This window comes from Zeus faber, assembly GCF_960531495.2.
Source record: "Zeus faber genome assembly, chromosome: 6".
Taxonomy (NCBI): Eukaryota; Metazoa; Chordata; class Actinopteri; order Zeiformes; family Zeidae; genus Zeus; species Zeus faber.
In genome coordinates, this window is record NC_137201.1 from 14,714,554 (window position 1) to 14,731,983 (window position 17,430).

At 46.9% G+C, this 17,430-nt stretch overlaps 3 protein-coding genes across 7 annotated transcripts in view; 1 reads left to right on the top strand and 2 right to left on the bottom strand.

Annotated features, from left to right (window-relative positions):
- The window catches only part of mob2a (MOB kinase activator 2a), a gene marked incomplete at its 5' end in the record, with an annotated part of 74,615 nt that extends 71,446 nt beyond the window's left edge, over positions 1 to 3,169 (top strand). For all 4 annotated transcript variants that reach the window (XM_080001956.1, XM_080001955.1, XM_080001954.1 and 1 more), the window contains 2 exons: positions 961 to 1,085; positions 1,821 to 3,169. In XM_080001956.1, the coding sequence (XP_079858082.1) occupies positions 961 to 1,085; positions 1,821 to 2,119 (424 nt within the window). In that variant the 3' untranslated portion in view covers positions 2,120 to 3,169. The remainder of the gene's footprint in view (positions 1 to 960; positions 1,086 to 1,820) is intronic.
- Positions 3,170 to 4,545: 1,376 nt separating this feature from the next.
- Positions 4,546 to 8,051, bottom strand: kcnj11 (potassium inwardly rectifying channel subfamily J member 11). Of its 2 annotated transcripts, none has more exons than XM_080002481.1 (2): positions 6,800 to 8,051; positions 4,546 to 5,811 (listed from the first exon to the last, which is right to left on the bottom strand). In XM_080002481.1, exons 1-2 carry the CDS (start codon positions 7,479 to 7,481, stop codon positions 5,183 to 5,185), a joined length of 1,311 nt encoding a protein of 436 aa, XP_079858607.1. In that variant the 5' UTR covers positions 7,482 to 8,051; the 3' UTR covers positions 4,546 to 5,182. The 2 variants fall into 2 exon arrangements, with proteins under 2 accessions (XP_079858607.1, XP_079858608.1); XM_080002482.1 differs by having other exon boundaries at positions 5,168 to 5,811; positions 6,807 to 8,051.
- Positions 8,052 to 8,649: 598 nt separating this feature from the next.
- abcc8 (ATP-binding cassette, sub-family C (CFTR/MRP), member 8) overlaps positions 8,650 to 17,430 on the bottom strand; it is a 52,391-nt gene continuing 43,610 nt past the window's right edge. Inside the window, exons 34-38 of the mRNA XM_080002120.1 lie at positions 17,088 to 17,196; positions 16,424 to 16,527; positions 13,802 to 13,935; positions 11,978 to 12,040; positions 8,650 to 10,533 (exon numbers count right to left, since the gene is read on the bottom strand). Of these exons, the coding sequence (XP_079858246.1) occupies positions 10,396 to 10,533; positions 11,978 to 12,040; positions 13,802 to 13,935; positions 16,424 to 16,527; positions 17,088 to 17,196 (548 nt within the window). The 3' untranslated portion in view covers positions 8,650 to 10,395. The remainder of the gene's footprint in view (positions 10,534 to 11,977; positions 12,041 to 13,801; positions 13,936 to 16,423; positions 16,528 to 17,087; positions 17,197 to 17,430) is intronic.

Sequence of the window (17,430 nt, forward strand, 5' to 3'; positions counted from 1 at the left end):
CCAGCCCAGGCCCGCGCAGGCGACTAACTTTGCTCTTTTCCGGTGTGCTTTCCAAATGACTTACTCATCGTGAGCTCTGAGATGATCCGCTAGCACCGATCCGTCATTTGTCTTTTTTCTGGAGCTTAGCCCCGATGACTTTGTGAGCGAGGTAAGAGCTACGAGGCTGCTAGCTCATCCCTCACCACGGGGACTAGTGTTTAGGCTTATTTATATACTGTGAAAAATTGCGTGTGATGGCAAATATCGCGAGATTCGATATTATCCTAATAAAATATCAGCCCAAGCCTGCTAGCGTTGTGTTGCTAGCCCGCCGTTTCACCTTTGGCTACCTCCAGTTCCGCGTCGCTCAGCCCAGAGGGTCGGCGTTCAGTTTCACGGCTCGTCTCCGGAAATGTCTGACCAGACGATGGACCGACGAGGTGGATCAGTGTCGCGTTACCGTTAGGGACCGAAGTGAATCTGGCCCCTAATCCGGAAATGAAAGGTCCGGGGCAAGTGTTTGGCTAAGCCCACTGACACGAGGAAAGCCCACACGACGGATAGGAAGTGTCTGTTTAGACGCTGGGTTGTTGTCACTTCCTGGACAGAGACGATGACTCAGGAGCTGAATCGGGAATGAGCGCGTCAGGTGTTCATCGTACCAGTTTTTCCCCCGGCATGAGGAAATGTCATCAGTGACTCGTAGGGCACCTATACGGCACCCGAAGCGCCGCAGTCTAATGTTCTGAGATTGAGGAAAGCGTTTGCGTGTGCTCATGTGCTTCATCACCTGAACCACAAACATTCCTGAGAATTGATCCACAGCTTTCAGAGAAATCGTCCGTTTCATAGTTGTGAAACATCCTGTTTAAACCGCAGCAGCCCTCACGTCTTTCCTCGTAAAGTTTGCCGTTTGCCGTGCGTGTGCCCGTCAGCGGGCTGACGTCATTTGAAACTCGCCTCGCCTCTCCTCCACAGAATATACTACTGGTATGACGAGAGGGGGAAGAAGACGAAGTGCACTGCTCCTCAATACGTCGACTTTGTCATGAGTCTTTGTCAGAAACTGGTCACAGACGAGGACATCTTTCCCACAAAATACGGTGAGTAGTCCTCTGGCTCCCGGACGCCTCGTCCAAGCCCCCCCCCCCCCCCCCGGGTAAACGACGGGTGAAAAAGCGGACGCCGCGCCGCACTGCGCCGCCCTCTACCGGCTCAGTGGGCGGAGGAGTGAGGGCGGCTGCAGTGTCAAGCGGGGAAGTCCTGCACTGTATGGGGGAGCTCAACATTATTTCTATGGTTTCCCCCATTTAACATTTGAAGTTCACACCCCCCAACCCACACACACACACGCATAGATAGTAGTAGTAGATACTTGCATAACTAAAGATAGTTAAATTAAATATGTTTAATTTTATGTGCATTAGGAAATTGTAATACGATGACACACATTTTAGTATTTTTTGTATTTTTAGAGCTTATTGTGCGTAATCACCGGGCGTCATGACATCTAACAGCATGTACGTATGACCCTATGTACATGTATGTGACAAATAATCTCTAGAGCTTGAAATACAATTAATAAAAATAGTCAAATGAACGACAGCGTTGTTTCAGTTCAGTGGTTATTACATTTTTACACATCAAAATGAAAGGCTCTGCGACCGCTGTGATGCGATGGCGCCCCCTGGTGGTCAGAGCCAGTGTCCTTCTGACGCTCCGCAGCAACTCCACTCACTACCAGTTACTGTTTCCTCCCCAAATACCTGTTCCAGGTCAAACAAAGGATGTATTCTGAAACTCCACCTCTTGTATCCCCCCCTCTTATTTTTTTTTAGGCAAAGAGTTTCCCAACTCGTTCGAGTCGTTGGTAAAGAAGATATGCCGGTACCTGTTCCACGTGCTGGCTCACCTCTACTGGGCGCACTTTAAAGAGACAGTGGCTCTGGACCTGCAGGGCCACCTGAACACTCTGTACGCACATTTCATCGTTTTCGTAAGGGAATTCAACCTGGTCGACCCCAAGGAGACCTGCATCATGGACGACCTGTCTGAAATCCTCTGCACCCCGGCCCCGCCCCCGCCTGCCCCGGCACCCCCCTCCCCCTCCGCACAAAACCACGTGACGGAGAGATGAGCGGGGGGTCCGCGGCGAAAAACCCGTCGCCACCCGCCCACACACACACACACACACACACACACACACACAGACACACACACACACACCACCGCCGCCACCCCCTCCCCCCCTCCGCCTGATAGCAGGTGGAGACAACAAGATGGCGGAGAGAGAGAGATACGGGGGGGTGGGGCAGCCTTGGCCCCCTTCCCCTGGCCTTAGAGACCTTCCACCGCCCCTAACATGCCGCCACGACACCAGCCGGAAGGAAGGAGGGGGAGAGGGAAGGAGGGGAGGGTTCTCTCTCTCTCTCTCTCTCTCTCTGTGTGTGTGTGTGTGTGTGTGTGTGTGTGTGTGTGTGTGTGTGTGTGTGTGTGTGTGTGTGTGTGTGTGTGTGTGTGTGTGTGTGTGTGTGTGTGTGTGTGTGTGTGTGTGTGTGTGTGTGTGTGTGTGTGTGTGGGGGGGGGGGGGGGGGGGGAGGGGTGAAGGCGGCGTGGAGGGGTTTGTCACGCCAGCAGGAATTGGCGTGAGCGTTCCTCCTGAGGCGCACATCCCTCCCGCGTGTCCTCTGCGACTTAAACTAGGAAAAAAAAAAAACCAACAAAAAAAAAAAAAAAACACCTATTGTGTATGTTTTATTTACGTTGAGGTTTTATTCTGTTTTATTTTTTTGTTTTTATTTGGTTTCCCCCCCCCCCCCTCTCTCCCCCCCATCCTCTGCGCTCTCCCTAACATACAGCGCAGGATGGGGGCTCCGCTTCGCTTCCAGAGTAGTATTGTACAGTGTTGTTTTTGTGTATGGAGAAGAGGCCCCTGTATCCACCGGCGGGCCTCGCGGCTCTGCCCGCGGCCAATAGGGAGCCACGTTACTGCCTAGTGAGGCAATACTAGCCAATCACTGTCTGGGTTGTTTATTTTGGGGGATGATTAAAAGCGCTTCCTACTCAGGATATGAGAGAATATTGTCACTGCTGCCGGAGAGAAGTCACTCTCTCTTTCTCTCTCTCTCTCTCTCTCTCTCTCTCTCTCTCTCTCTTTCTCTCTCTTTCTGTCTCTCTCTCTCTCTCTCTCTCTTCTCTCTCTCTCTCTCTCTCTCTCTCTCTCTTTCTCTCTCTCTTCTCTCTCTCTCTCTCTCTCTCTCTTTCTCTCTCTTTCTGTCTCTCTCTCTCTCTCTCTCTCTCTCTCTCTCTCTCTCTCTCTCTCTCTTCTCTCTCTCTCTCTCTCTCTCTCTCTTCTCTCTCTCTCTCTTCATTCTCTCTCTTCCCCTCCCTCCCTCTCACTCTGTCCATTAATCTGCCTTTTTTTTTTTTTTTTTTTTTATAAAATAAAACTGCTCCCCCCCGTTTCCCTCAGTCTCCACTTTGCAGATGTCGGTTTATGTATATCTACAGTCAGTTTTTTTTGTTTTTTTGTTTTTTGTTTTCTGAAGTAAGCCCCCGTCCCCCTCGTCTCCCCTGTCCCTCGTTCAGCACCGGGTGGGCTGGGGGAGGGCGAGGAGGGGAGACGAGGGAAACGGGGAGGGCGGCATCGTAACGGCAATGGGCAGAAATGCAGGGGAAGAAGATATAAAGATTGTATAATAGATGTTTTTATCTGACCAGAGAACCGCTGCGACATAGACTAAACCCGGTGCTCATATCAGTCCCCGGGGGGGTTTGGTAGACACCTTGCCTCCAGGATTATTTTTATTTTATTTTTTTTTTTTTTTCCCCCGCCCTACTCCAGCATCCATCCAGCAGTCCCACCCCCCTCACCCCCACCTCACCCGCGCACCTGTGCTGCTCTTCCAGCAGAACGGGAGGACAAAGACATTGGGTAATGTCTGCAGGGCCGGACGGAGAGAGAGGTCTACTCTGCTGTTTCTGTATCGCTCCAAAAGCCCCCCCCCCACCCCCCCAAAAGAAACAAACAAAAAAAACAAAAAACAAACGGATGTCAATATTCCCAACGCAAAAGTTAACCTTTCGTTTTGTTTGTTTGTTTAAAAAAAAACCTGTTATATTATCAAAGAGAAAAATTAGTTGATAAAAAGATAAATGATAATAATAAAGATAATAATAAGGTCATCATTACACATGTATAGAAAATGCACAGTCTGCTTGGACGTCACTGTACAAAGAATCGTGTGCGGGTTCTGTCAGACATAGCCTCCGTATCGAGGAGGATTGGGGTTGATAATTCTCCTTTTTATTTTTATTTATTTTATTTTTTTTGTTTGCAGGGTTTCTCAGTTCTGGCTTTCATTTTTATGTATTTTAATTATTAACTAAGTTAAAAGCAATTTAATATTTTAAGCTCTGCGGATTATAATCTAATAAAAGACAGAAATGCCGCCGTGCCTCAGTGTCTTTTTATGCGTATTGTGTGTGAAATAATGTCAAACACATGTCAAATATAATGTCTTGATGTCTGATAAGGAAAGATCCATTCCCTTGAAACAGCAATGAATAAAACATTTTATTTTCTTAGGGCAGCATTTAGGGTCATGCAGTATTGTTTACCTTTGGATGTGCAGATTGATATCGACAAATTCTAAAATATTTTGAAGATGCAATCAGAATGACTGATTTGTTTTAAATGGGATGGAAGTATAAGTTTAAAGTTCATGGCTTTTATCTTCTAATATTTAGTTGGTTTGTAAAGGTCAAATACTGATTGCACCTTTTTAAAAGTCATACACATGCCTTCCAACCAGTTTTGCATTTTCAGATACCGCATACACAGCACCCTGAGTGTTTCTTACATGTCATGTAAGAACAGTACATGTCACACTTAAAAAAAAAAATAAAAATACTCATTTGTTGAGTCTTAACATTTTTCAATGTCTTTGATCAATTTCAGGTTAAGATCACCTTTCATTGATTGGTTGATGTAATGACTCAATGGGTGTATATTTCAGGACTAATGCAATGCAGGTTGATAATAAAAAAGCTTATGCTATACAACAAATACATCTGAATGCAAGTAAACCGTTCTTATAATCAAACACTTCTCACAGTTCTTATCAAAATGCTGGCAGACATGGTCGATGATCCAGTGACTTCATTTTTCCAGTGTATATTAGGACTATTGACTTAAGCCTCAATCCTGTGATTTCATTTTTTGAGCCCATGAAGTGGCAATGCACTTCAACCGTCCCGAGACACAAAATATCTCACATTTCTTAAACAAAACGCCACCAAACACCCAAAAGTATTTATCGTTTTCTAGCTGGTGCTGGGTTTGTTTAAGCCCCCAGGCTGCTTCCTCCTCCTCACTGATCCCCGCTGGGTGGCGCCCGCATGCAGCTTGAACTGGACCAGGCCTCCCACCTGGTCCAGGGTCTTGGCGCTGCAGAAGGGGGTCTGCACCTTCACCGTGTTGCCGAACTTGGAGTAATCCACGGCGTACATCCCGTCCTCCTCCGAGACCGTGGGCACGAAGCGCTGGCCCCACAGGATCTCGTCCGCCACGTAGGAGGTCCTGGCCTGCGTGGTGATGCCGGTGGTCTCCACCACCCCCTCCAGCACCACCACCACCTCCAGGTCCTCCTCGTTCTGGAGGTCCGAGGCGGAAAGCTCGTACAGGGGGCTGTGCCGGTCGATCACGTGGCAGATGACCAGGGGGGACACCAGGAAGATCCCGTTGGTGCCCACGGGGTTGTCCAGGCTGATGTCCACCTGGTCCAGGGGCACCACCTCGCCCTCCGGGGTGGTGGTCCGCCTCACCACCTGCATGTGTGCACAAAAACACAAATGCATGCATTGTTTCCAGGGGTCCTCAGTTCTGACTCTTAACTTTTTCCACGTGTGGGCTGTTAAAACAAGTAACGCTTTGAGATCTGCCGATTATAACCGTATAAAAGACACAAGTTCCCAGTGTCATTGTTGACAGCTGTAGATGGTTGATTGTTCATTGTTATGTTGAAAAATATATTCCCTAGTTGTATTTTCTTTTTGCGATGAGACGCGTTGTTGTTTTATTTCCCTGAGACTGGATTTTAGGACCAATCGCTCATGTTGACCTTTGCGTGTGCAGGTTCATTCTCGAGTTGTTTAAAGGCGCTCCAAGCTACTGCCACATGCCGAAAATCAGACTTTTTTTGAATTGGGTGTAAGAAGTAAACGCAAAAAAAAAAACCCTTTTAACAGCTGCAGCAGCCAACATTTGCCCAACGCTTCCACTCGGCGTGACGGTGACGTGACTCATCGGTCTGTCGTCACTTTCACCGTCCAGAACAGCGCGAACGGTTCGATCCCTTGAACGACTCGGTGAGTCTGAGTCGCTCCGGGGAGAGAAAAAAAAAAAAAAAGAGTCGTTCGTTCGTACACGCGCGTCCACTGAGACGACATCTCGATGAGCAAACCATTTTCGTCATTCGCCCTTCGTCATTTCTCTGCCGAAGTGAACACGTTTGACCTCGAATCGGGCTCCGAGGTTGTATCTTTTCTTTCGTTTTCCGTCTTGGTTTTCCGAACACCATCAACCTCGGGTGTGACGTCATGCGTGGCCAGCTCCGACTTCCGAGGCCGCCGGAAACGCCGCGTTATCCAAACTAAACCGAATGGACCTGGAGACGCAGATCAGACCACTCTGGGGGTTTTTTTTGTGTTTATTTGTTTTTTAACTGAGTGAATCGCTCGAAACCGAACCCCCCCCCCCCCCCCAAAAAAAAAAGAGCCGAACTTCCCATCCCCGTGGCAGGACTCCACCCCGCACCTCCCACCTGCATGCGCACGGTGGCGCTGATGATCATGCTCTTCCTCAGGTCTCCGATGCGGATCATGAAGCACAGCTTCCCGCGGCGCACGGAGATCACCGCGTGTTTGCTGAAGATCAGCGTCTCCGCGCGGCGGTTGGCCTGCGCCGTTTTCATGAAGATGCAGCCCAGCATCACGGCGTTGATCACCAGCCCCACGATGTTCTGCACGATCAGGATGGCGATGGCCGACACGCACTCCTCCGTCACCATGCGCCCGCCGAAGCCGATGGTCACCTGCACCTCGATGGAGAAGAGGAAGGCGGAGGAGAAGGAGCGGATGTCCGTGACGCACGGCACGAAGTCCGCGGCCGCGCCCCCGCCCCTGGTGTGGTGGTCCAGGTCTCCGTGCGCGAAGGCGACCAGCCACCACACCATGCCGAACAGCAGCCAGCTGCAGAGGAAGGACATGGTGAAGATGATGAGGGTGTGCAGCCACTTCAGGTCCACCAGGGTGGTGAAGACGTCCTGCAGGAACCGGCCCTGCTCCCGGATGTTGGTGTGCGCCACATTGCAGGTCCCGCTCTTGGACACGAACCGAGCCTTGCGGCTGCTGGCCTTGAACTTGATGGGCTGCAGGACATCCTCGGCCAGGCGGGTGAGCAGGTAGTCCTCCGGAATGAGTCCCTTCCTGGACAACATGGCGCTCCCATACTATGCCCCAGCGTCCCCTTCAGCCCGGCGCGTCATGGAGAAAGGCTGCTCCCTTCCCCTTCCTCCTCTCCCCAAAAAGGTCTCTCCTCCCGTCGCCGGTTCTGTCCCGCAGCTCTGTGCCTCCAGTCCCATGAGGAGCTCCCTCAGCCAGCCCTCCAGCTGCTGCAGTCAGTCACCCCCTCGCACCCCCCCCCCAGCAGACAGTCCTCGCGGTGAGTCGCCCCCAAAGCTCCTGCTCCTCCCATCGCGTCCCCGGTTCATCAAAAACAATCAATCCCCAAAAGGTCCTTGCGCCTTGGTCGACGTGAAAACAGCACCACCCCTCCAGAAATGAAACGTGTTCTACTCCTCTCGTTGTTCCACCTTTTGGGTGCAGGCGGGCACCGTGTCCACAGGGAAACACGAGCTGCGGGGGGGAGAAGGACGGGGGGGAGAGAGAGAGAGAGAGAGAGACCCCCCCCCCCTCTCTCCCGTGGTGTGCCTGTCTGCCGCCCTCCATGGGAGAACCTTATGTCTCACAAACGCGTCAGAGATGTGGTTATTTTTATTTAAGTAGAATGAGGCTTTGAAGTGATTGTTTATGCCTTTGTTCATGAACAATGTTATAGTCGTTATTATGACTGTTATATATTGATTATTGATATAATATTGTGACTGTGATATGAGATGAGATGTACATATGGGATTGTCATAATAATATGATGATACTGTGATAATATTGTGATCTTTAAATGTCCTTTAGGCTGCATTACAGTAAAATAATGCAACTTCCTCAACTTTGTAGACTGTTCTGGCTGTTCCAGTCAATGCCTCATATTAACATTATTTATTAATAATTGTTTTTCGTGTGTGTGAATGTCGCATGAAAGCAAAAGTGGCTTTGAACAGCAATTCTAGACGTTTTTTGTTTGATAATGCATATATAGATTCTCCATTTTTCCTTTGCCACTCCAGCAATCAGCGCTGTGCATCACTCACATCCCACTAGCTCAATAATTAGGGAAAAGTCCCTTAGAGGACGTACAGAGTGGACACAGACACGGTGGGCGGATGAGAGCGGTCGGGTCTTTGACGTTGTCAAATGTTTGGCTCATTTTCAGAGAATCTGCTTTTCACGTGAAGGGAGTTTTCGCAGGCTGCTCGGGCTTGCGACTCACACATTTATTTCAAAAGTTCACCTGGCGTCAAACTCTCAAGTCCTCCAATATCTAAGTTCTCACCCAGCGACTGTAGCTCTCTGCACCACTCGACCGGATGACGGTCGGTCGTGAACCTGTGACTGCAGCATCTGAACCTCAACTCCCCCCAGGTCACCTTCACGCTCTGCCCTGGTCTCAGGATGCTTTTAAACACACCTTGGGGCGTCGCCTTTCAATAAACAGTATGTGCATTATTTTTTTTACAGTTAGTTGTCATACAGCTGTTTTTTTTTTTCATAACAGTCTGTGTCACTCACATGAAAACAAAACTAGAATATTATTATTATTATTATTATTAGTATTATTAATAATAATATACAGTGTCTAATTCAAACATATATTTAAATCAAACCATCATAAACATAAGCACATGTAAATATTGAAAGTAAATCATTTGAGATCATGTATGGCACATCTGGGTTAAGGGGGAAACATTTCAACCAGATTTTGGGTTTTTTTTTTTTTTTTTTAATACTCTGTAAAAACATATTTCCACTTCACTTTCCTGTGGGTGAGAAACAGAGAGAGAGAGAGAGAGAGAGGGAGGAACCGAGCCGTCCGAGATTGAACGACAACGGTGGCGTTCATTCTCTTTACAGTGGAGTCTCGAAAATCCTCCTCCCAGAGTTGTCTGCGTTGGAATAGAGAAATGTATTGGTATGAACTTCATAGACTGTTCCAATGAATGCTCCAACCTGTATAATATTTCAAATTCAAAATGTTCAAAATATCTATAATTTCCAGTTCCACATTACTCATTATTGCTTCTTAAATATGTATTGCGTGCGAAGAGCCATTTCTTCAAACTCCACCATGACCTGTCGACCCCGTGAGGATCTCTTCCCTTTTTACTTTCAAACTCACTTTCCCTGTTGAAAAAACAAATGAAAACTCTTCCCTACTAGTGCTGCTTGTTCCTGGAGGAGGCTCGGCTGTGACTGTGACATACAGTTGGTTTGATGCTGGGACAAATGTACTTATTAAAGTCGCTTTGGACAAAAGTGTCTGATCAACGACAATGTGATGATGTAATGTGATGTAGACATCCCAAAACTTCCTCAAACTATCGATATCGAGGTATTCCACAAAATGGTTTTCCATGTTTTAAGCATAATAATAAATCACATTTCCAACTTAAAGCAATAGCCTCATATGTAATTGTATAAAGATACATTAATAGGGATATTATTGAAGAGCTTATTAAATGTGTTTATAGTTGACCTACCCGTTCTGTCCATCACTTTCTTAGATGCCCCGTCCTAGAACCAATTCCACCAATGAGAACTCGTTCAGAACGCGTAGCTCATTCATATCTCGCCCAGAAAATACATTTCTCTTCCCCCCCCTTTTCCTACCGGCTAATTAAAGCAATGTATTCTGGAATATGTGCGACTCATTAATACACTGCAGTTGCTCCGTTATTCTCCTGCTGTGATTATCAAAAATAATGTTCTGAAATCCAAAGTCCCTCCTTTTGGGGTTTTTTCCAAAAAATTCTCCATCTTATCCAACCATTTGTTTTGTATGATAATTTTGTTTTGTCTTTATTAACAACGATTTCTTTTTCTATTTACAAATATAATACATGATTTAATTTTAAAAAAAAAGGAGGGGGGGGTCAAAATGAGATAAAAATATAATCCATGGTACAATTGCACTTTGAACATCCTCCTCCTCCTCCTCCTCCTCCTCCTCCTCCTCCGCTACTTGTCGGCTCGCACGAAGGAGGCGAACACGCTGTCCTCGGCGTCGAGCAGCGCCTGCGGCCGGTCGTACTCCACGATGATTCCACGCTTCATCACAATCACTAGGTCGGCGTTCAGGATGGTGTGGACGCGGTGCTGCGGGGGGGGAGGACAGCGCTCAGTCAGCGTGTTCCAAAATGTATCAGAATCAGGACCAGCGTCCGTTGTTTCTGGTGAGGTCTGGTGCGTGGTTCCGAAAAATAATTGAGACTAGGAATAATGATTGAATAAAAATGAATTAAAAAGTGAAGTAAAAATAAAATAAAGATTATAAATAAATACAGTCGTTTATATATATACAAATAGCCCAAAAAACACACAAAAAAAAACGAAACTACATATATTAATAATATGCAAAATGGGATATTATGCACATTGTTTCCAAATGACTACTAACGATTAAAACATCCTCAGGAACGGCCATTTCAGAATTCCAAAGCCTGACAGTTGATCCAGCAATGAAAGGATGATTGGTGCTGAATGAGCAGCGTGTTGGGGTGTCTGGTTTTCTTTTATCGTGGTTTCAAGTTGCCGGAGTCAAAGCGCATTATATAACTGCACAAAATATTGACTTGAAATTCTGTCCGTACAGATTTGAGATGAGGTAAGAATCTCCACGGCCACAGAAACAAAAAGGCAAGTACTGTCCCTACTATGTTCTCTGCTGCATCTCATTTTTCTTCTCCTCGTTGTTGCTCCTCTTAAATGGGAGGCCTTGCAGCTATATAGCGGCCTGCAGGATACAAAGAACGTCTCATGACCGGTATTCTTGCCAGTTTTCAGGAAGATGGTGGTCGATCTCAGGTGTTACCCCAACCCTCAATCAAACCTGACTCAATCTGAGACCCCCCCCCCCCCCCCCATTTAGAAGACGCTGTACTTTTTTTTTTTTTTGCTCATGTTTTTATTGGCGGTCGGCAGTCGTTTTTGTCTGAATTGGTTCTCTGTTCATGGTAGAAAGAAAGCACATACCGTCAGGGCCTTTGTTGCAATTGTATATTTGACCCTTTATTGGAAGCAATATTTGACTATTAGGAAACACCCACCCTGCAATCTCTAGTGACCTACTGCGGGGGTCTAGCACCCCAGGTTGGGAATCCCTATCTCATATTAAAGGGTTATAATCGCCATTTGACCCACAAAGTCACTGTAACAACCAGAATGAAAGTCAAGCCTTACAGTTACATTTTACTAATGTTCCAGGTGTGGACCTGGGAGATTCTGGGGAGTCCGATTAGCAGTGACACCTGCAGTGGAGTCAGACTTGGTTGATAAAAGGATTTTTTTTCGAACCATATGATTTCTACAGAAACCCGCAACCTTTTAAAATCATCCTCTATTTCCCGTAGGAATTTGTCGTTTGTCTTTTTTCCACAGTGCACTCATATCTTTCTATCGCTTTGTGTCAATTCACAAGAGAAGAATCCGAATGAAGGTCAGAGCTCTCAGAGGGAATGGAAGAGAGAGAGGGGGAGAGAGAGAGAGAGAGAGAGAGAGAGAGAGAGATTACTTCTAGAGGTAGCGGCAGAGTGATGCTTACTGCTATGGTAACCACTGTTCTGTCGGCGAAGGCGGTCATCACTACTTTCTGGAGGATGCTCTCCTGCGGGAGAGAAAGAGTGGGTTAGTGTGTGTGTGTGTGTGTGTGTGTGTGTGTGTGTGTGTGTACGTGCCTGCCTACGTGCGTGCGTGCATGAGTGCGTGTGTGTGTGTGTGTGGGTAAGAAAGACTTGCACAGTGCATACATACAATACATTACCCTGGAATTGAAATAATGCAACACCAAATGTAAGTGTGTTGCACAACTCCATTTGAACACAGGTTGAGTTGACCTCACTGTACCTGCTGGAGCACAGCTTCACACGACACATGATACACAAACTACGGGAATGAAAGCCAACTGGCACCTCCAACTGGGAGGAGACCCAGGACACGCTGGAGAGATTATCCGTCTCGGCTGGCCTGGCAACACCTCGGGATCCCCCCGGTAACGGCTAGAGGGGAAGTAGCTGGGGAAAGGGTCACTGGGCTGCTCTGCTGGCCCTACTGCCACCACCACCCAGACCAGGATAAGCAGGTTAGAAAATGGATGGATGGATGGATATGTGCAAACTAAGAGCTCGACTTAGCAGCACCCAGCATCTTCATCGATTTTTTTTAGGGTGAAAACCCACTTGAGCTTTTATTTACAAACATCCACCTTCTCCTGTTCATCATGTTTCCAGAGCTTAGTTACTCTGTTGTCTCTGCACTGAAAGCTCGACTACTCTCCTCATTTCCTCCAGGGCCAGTAAGCAGCGCCGCGTTGCCGTACGCCCCTTAGATTCCAATTTGTGACAGGCCGTGTGTGTGTGTGTGTGTGTGTGTGTGTGTGTGTGTGTGTGTGTGTGTGTGTGTGTGTGTGTGTGTGTGTGTGTGTGTGCGCGTGTGGGTGTGTGTGTGTGTGTGTGTGTGTGTGACCGGAATCCATTGAAAGGAATTGGATTGGAAGTAAAGTAAGAAGCAGCCATTCGCTCCCTCCTGTGGCCCTCGGGCTGGACTGGGGACGTTCCCGAACCTTTAAATTAAAGTCTTCCCAACCCCCGTCCATCATCTCTTTACTTTTTAGCCGTAACGCAGTAATATAACAAATTACGAATACAATGTGGGTAATATCATGACAGTTACCATGTTAAGTAAAGCGTTATCATTCGAAATTAAGTGTTAACGTGCCAAAGAAGATATAAGGTTATATAAATATTAGGGGTGGGATGAAACGACTATACGTTACGGATATCGTGTTTTCTCCGATTACGATTGTCATCCGATCATTTTTAGTTTTAATCAGTGATTGGAGAAATAATGGTCTCATTGGGTATATCCACTGTCCGTCAATGACAAATACGCTGTGTGATCTGATCACCCTCACGTGATAGGACAGCTGCACATATGGTCCCTCCCCTTAGCTATGTCGCAAATCAGCGGCAGAGTTGCTTTGCGGCAATGTTTAATGTTATCTGTACGTGGAAGCAAGTGTAAACAAACATGGACGGAGGGACGTAGCGCCTCGGGAAATTACCCTTTGGAGGGATCATGGACTATTACAACTTTGCCTGTCTGCAACATAAGGTGGAGGGTTGACATCCAAGCCGATCCAATTCAAAGCTTTTTGTTTGCCTATCACGTGCTGGTAAATGTAGAAGACATTTGATAATGTCTGGTCGGACTTCTGCCCTTATTTGGGTGAGTAGCTTAAAAGCAGGGCTTATTTTCTCTCTCTCTCTCTCTATCTCTCTCTGTGTACATCTTTTTCTCATCTTACCGTGCTATTTTTCTAATAAACCGTACAAATAGCAGCCTGTGGCCCCTACGCCTGTGCGCTCACCGTGGCCATGTCTATGGACGCCGTGGCTTCGTCCATGATGAGGATGCTGCTCTTCCTGACAAAGGCTCTGGCCAGACAGAAGAGCTGCCTCTGGCCCTGGCTGAAGTTCTCCCCGCCCTCCGTCACTGCTGCATCTGAGACACAAAATGGTTTGAACGAATAAAACCGGACTATTGTTGCTTAACACCAGTGTTTTTCAAAAATGGTGAACATTTTTCAAATTCCATGTAAAGAAAAAATAAAATTAAATTGAAAAAAATGTACATATACATAACATAAATTAGCTTTTGTGATGCAATATCAAAATTGCAAGGCTGCAATAATTTATCCAATTCATCAGCACCAGCCAGAAAAGCAGCTCCAGCAGCACGAGTTTCACTCTGAAAGTGAGGACTATTGTTGTGATGAAAGAGTCTTTCTTTTAGATTCAGATTCTGGGGGAGTTACTCAGTAAAATGGAGCCATTTGCAGCCATTTTCCAACTCTTTGGTCCTCAGATTGGGTTGCTATGCGGTTGTGAGCGAGGGATGATTTACAATGAACGACGGACAAGAAGTCTTTGCTTTCAGTTTGTGAGTCGAAGATTCACTCGTTTGTCGGAGTGGCTCATTCAAGTGATTTGTCCGCTACAAACAAATCGTTTTTTGAATATTGCATCATCATTATTAGTAGGCCATAATAATAAGCACAGTTCAACATGTTTCTGATGTTTTAGTGGTTATATACAGTATAGTGGTGGTATAAATGTTGTACTTTGAATTCGGAGGTACACAGTATTTGAAGCAGAAAAAGGTCACTGCAAGGCGGTGCAGACGTGGTTTTTGCCAAAGTAAAGGTGTGTTTTAAGAACTTGCCAACCCAGCAACCACAGTTAGTCATCCTAGGGTTTTGCACTAACTCACTGGTAATTGTATTTACAATACAGGGACAATGTTGGCAATCCTGTTACATTAGCTAAATGAGAGACTGGAGTTAATCATCCTTTAACACACGGGTCACGGATCAATCGTGGATTCAACCTTTGAGTCGCAGCATTGAACCACATTGAATCATTTTGTTCACTGTCACTGCTTACAAATCACGCACTCCCCCGCACACGGGGATTTGTTCTTGTCACCGAGTAATTAATCAGACAAAGCTCGCAGAGCTCTGCCTTTTTTCCTGTGTCTGTCAAAGAGTGGAATCTACTGCACTGCATGGGATGAGTTGCGCACACTACCGTTCCCTCAGAGTGGAAATAGAATCTAGTGTCTCCCTGGAGCTATAAAGAGGCATGGGTAAGGGAGCTGTTCTAATTGGATTCAGCACAATCCAAGGTTGGGTTCCAATTGTAATTCACACGGTGCCTTGGATAATGGGATGGTGGGGATACTGGGATACTGCTGACCTTAGGAATACTGGAACTGGAATCTGCTTCTGGCAGGTTGCTGGAGACGGTACTGTCAAGACTGTGTGAGCATACCTGCAGTCAGCAGGGACCTGCAGATCTGCTGCACAGATCACATGCAAGAACACTGCAGTGCAGCAGAGCCACAAAATTCAATACTGATGCAGGTTGGATGTGCAGAGAAGCTTGATCTTCAAAGTTTTGTGAAACCCAAGAGCAGTGGAGAAATATTATGAAAGAGAGATGTGAGTGCTCTCACACCTACAGTTTCGCTAGATTTGGTCCAAATGCTTTGTCGATTTTTTCCTTAGGCCCGGTGAGTGTTCACACGGTCCCGTGTTAAGCAAAGTAAAATTTGCAGACGAATGACACGCGGCCGTACAGGGCATTCATCCGTCGGACGGAAAATTTCCGAGGGAAAATTCATCCGATCGGCGGTGATGTCATCGTTTGCGCTCTGCTGTGCGCACTCGCCGTCATCTTCCATCTTCACAGCGTGAATCACAGACACCAAAAAGGAATAACACAAGCCGCACGGCAAACGTCCGTGCAAAACTGGAAATTAAAACAGTATAGACGGCTGTTCAAATCAGTACAGTCACGCTGATCAGGCGCACTGACCCGTCTGTCACAGTCTTCACGCAGTGATACAGCCGCGCGTTCACACATCCATCGACCAATGTCTGGGATCTTCACTCACGACCGCCGCCCTGTTCCGCGGGTGGAGTCTGTGCGAGCGTGTCCGTAGAGGCGCTTTGCCTTTTCACTCATAAAAAAACCTCTGCACTCTCCGGTAGCGCGTGAAATCCGCATTGGTTTTTCAACTTACGTAGTGACATTTAGCTCAGTTTAAACATGAGGCCTTGTAGTGCCTGGGGTGGTGAGGAGGGATCATTTCAACGCCTAATCCAGAAAAAGAAAAGAAAAACATGAACGAGGGAAAATCCCTTTCTTTCTATTGCGATTCGATCCTAGCTTTCATTATTATGACAGTGAACAGTGGAAACACAAGTGTCAACATCCATTTTCAACCCACATTGCAATGTATTTTGGGTTGCTTCCTATATTAGCTCCGATATCAAGTTAGATTGCGTTCTCGTGTAACGAACCAGACCGTGGTCCACTTGGAACCGGACCGAGTTCCCTCTTTTCGGCATTAGATTGTTTGATCTTTGCCCCTTGGTGCTGTCATGTACAGATAATAAAGAAAAAGAAATAGAATGAAAGTAGTTTACCAAGGCCTCCGGGTAGAGATTTGACAACAGGCTTCAGCTGGGCGATCTCCAGGGCCTCCCACAACATCTCATCTGTGGCCTTTATCTCTGGGTCCAGGTTGAAGCTGCGCACACACACACACACACGCAAGCACACGCACACACACACACACACACACAAAAACACACAAACACGAACGTCAAATATTCAAATTAGTTTTCCACTCATCCAGTGAATCCAGTGAACACTGAAGTCAACGTCCACAGAACAGTGGATCGCACGGAACGGCTGAAGTGGCCGCTCTGCTGTTGGGGCTGAGAGAGTGGTCGTGCATTCTAAATCCAAAAATAAGCCTAGAAGGAATTCACCGCAATCTCACAGCGTGTGTAAACCTCAACAAACTCCTCCGTCTCCAGATAAGTGTCTTTGAAGCCTGCGACAGTCGATTACTTGACCCCATTCCACGGAGAAGCTATTCATACTAAAAATACTTTCTACCAAAGCTACTTCAGCAGTGTGCAGGTGAAGCTGACTGTAAGACTGGAAAATCTTCTGGTAGTATAATTTCCACGAGATCCACTTTCTCAGAATACTGCTGCAATGACGACAGTGTGTTCATTAAACTCATTTGAGGCCATTCTGACTGGAGAGCAGCGACAGCGCCGCAATCAACCTGGCCCTTACCGGATGGTTCCGCTGAACAGGATGGGGTCTTGGAGGATGATGGAGAAGCGAGAGCGCAGCGTCTGCAGAGGCAACTTGGCAATGTCGATGTCGTCGATCACGATCCTCCCTGTTGACATGCAGAACACCAGAACTCGAGTTTACAAAAACATAACGGCGTAAGTGATGTTAAAAAGCGGGCCGTCTAGTAAGCGGAAGGTTGTCGGTTCGATCCCCGGCTCCTCCGGGGAGCATGCTGATGTGTCCTTGAGCAAGACACTTAACCCACTAACTGCTCCCCAGGTGCAGTTAGTGGGTTATATAAGGGCATATATATATATATATATATATATGCAAATTAATT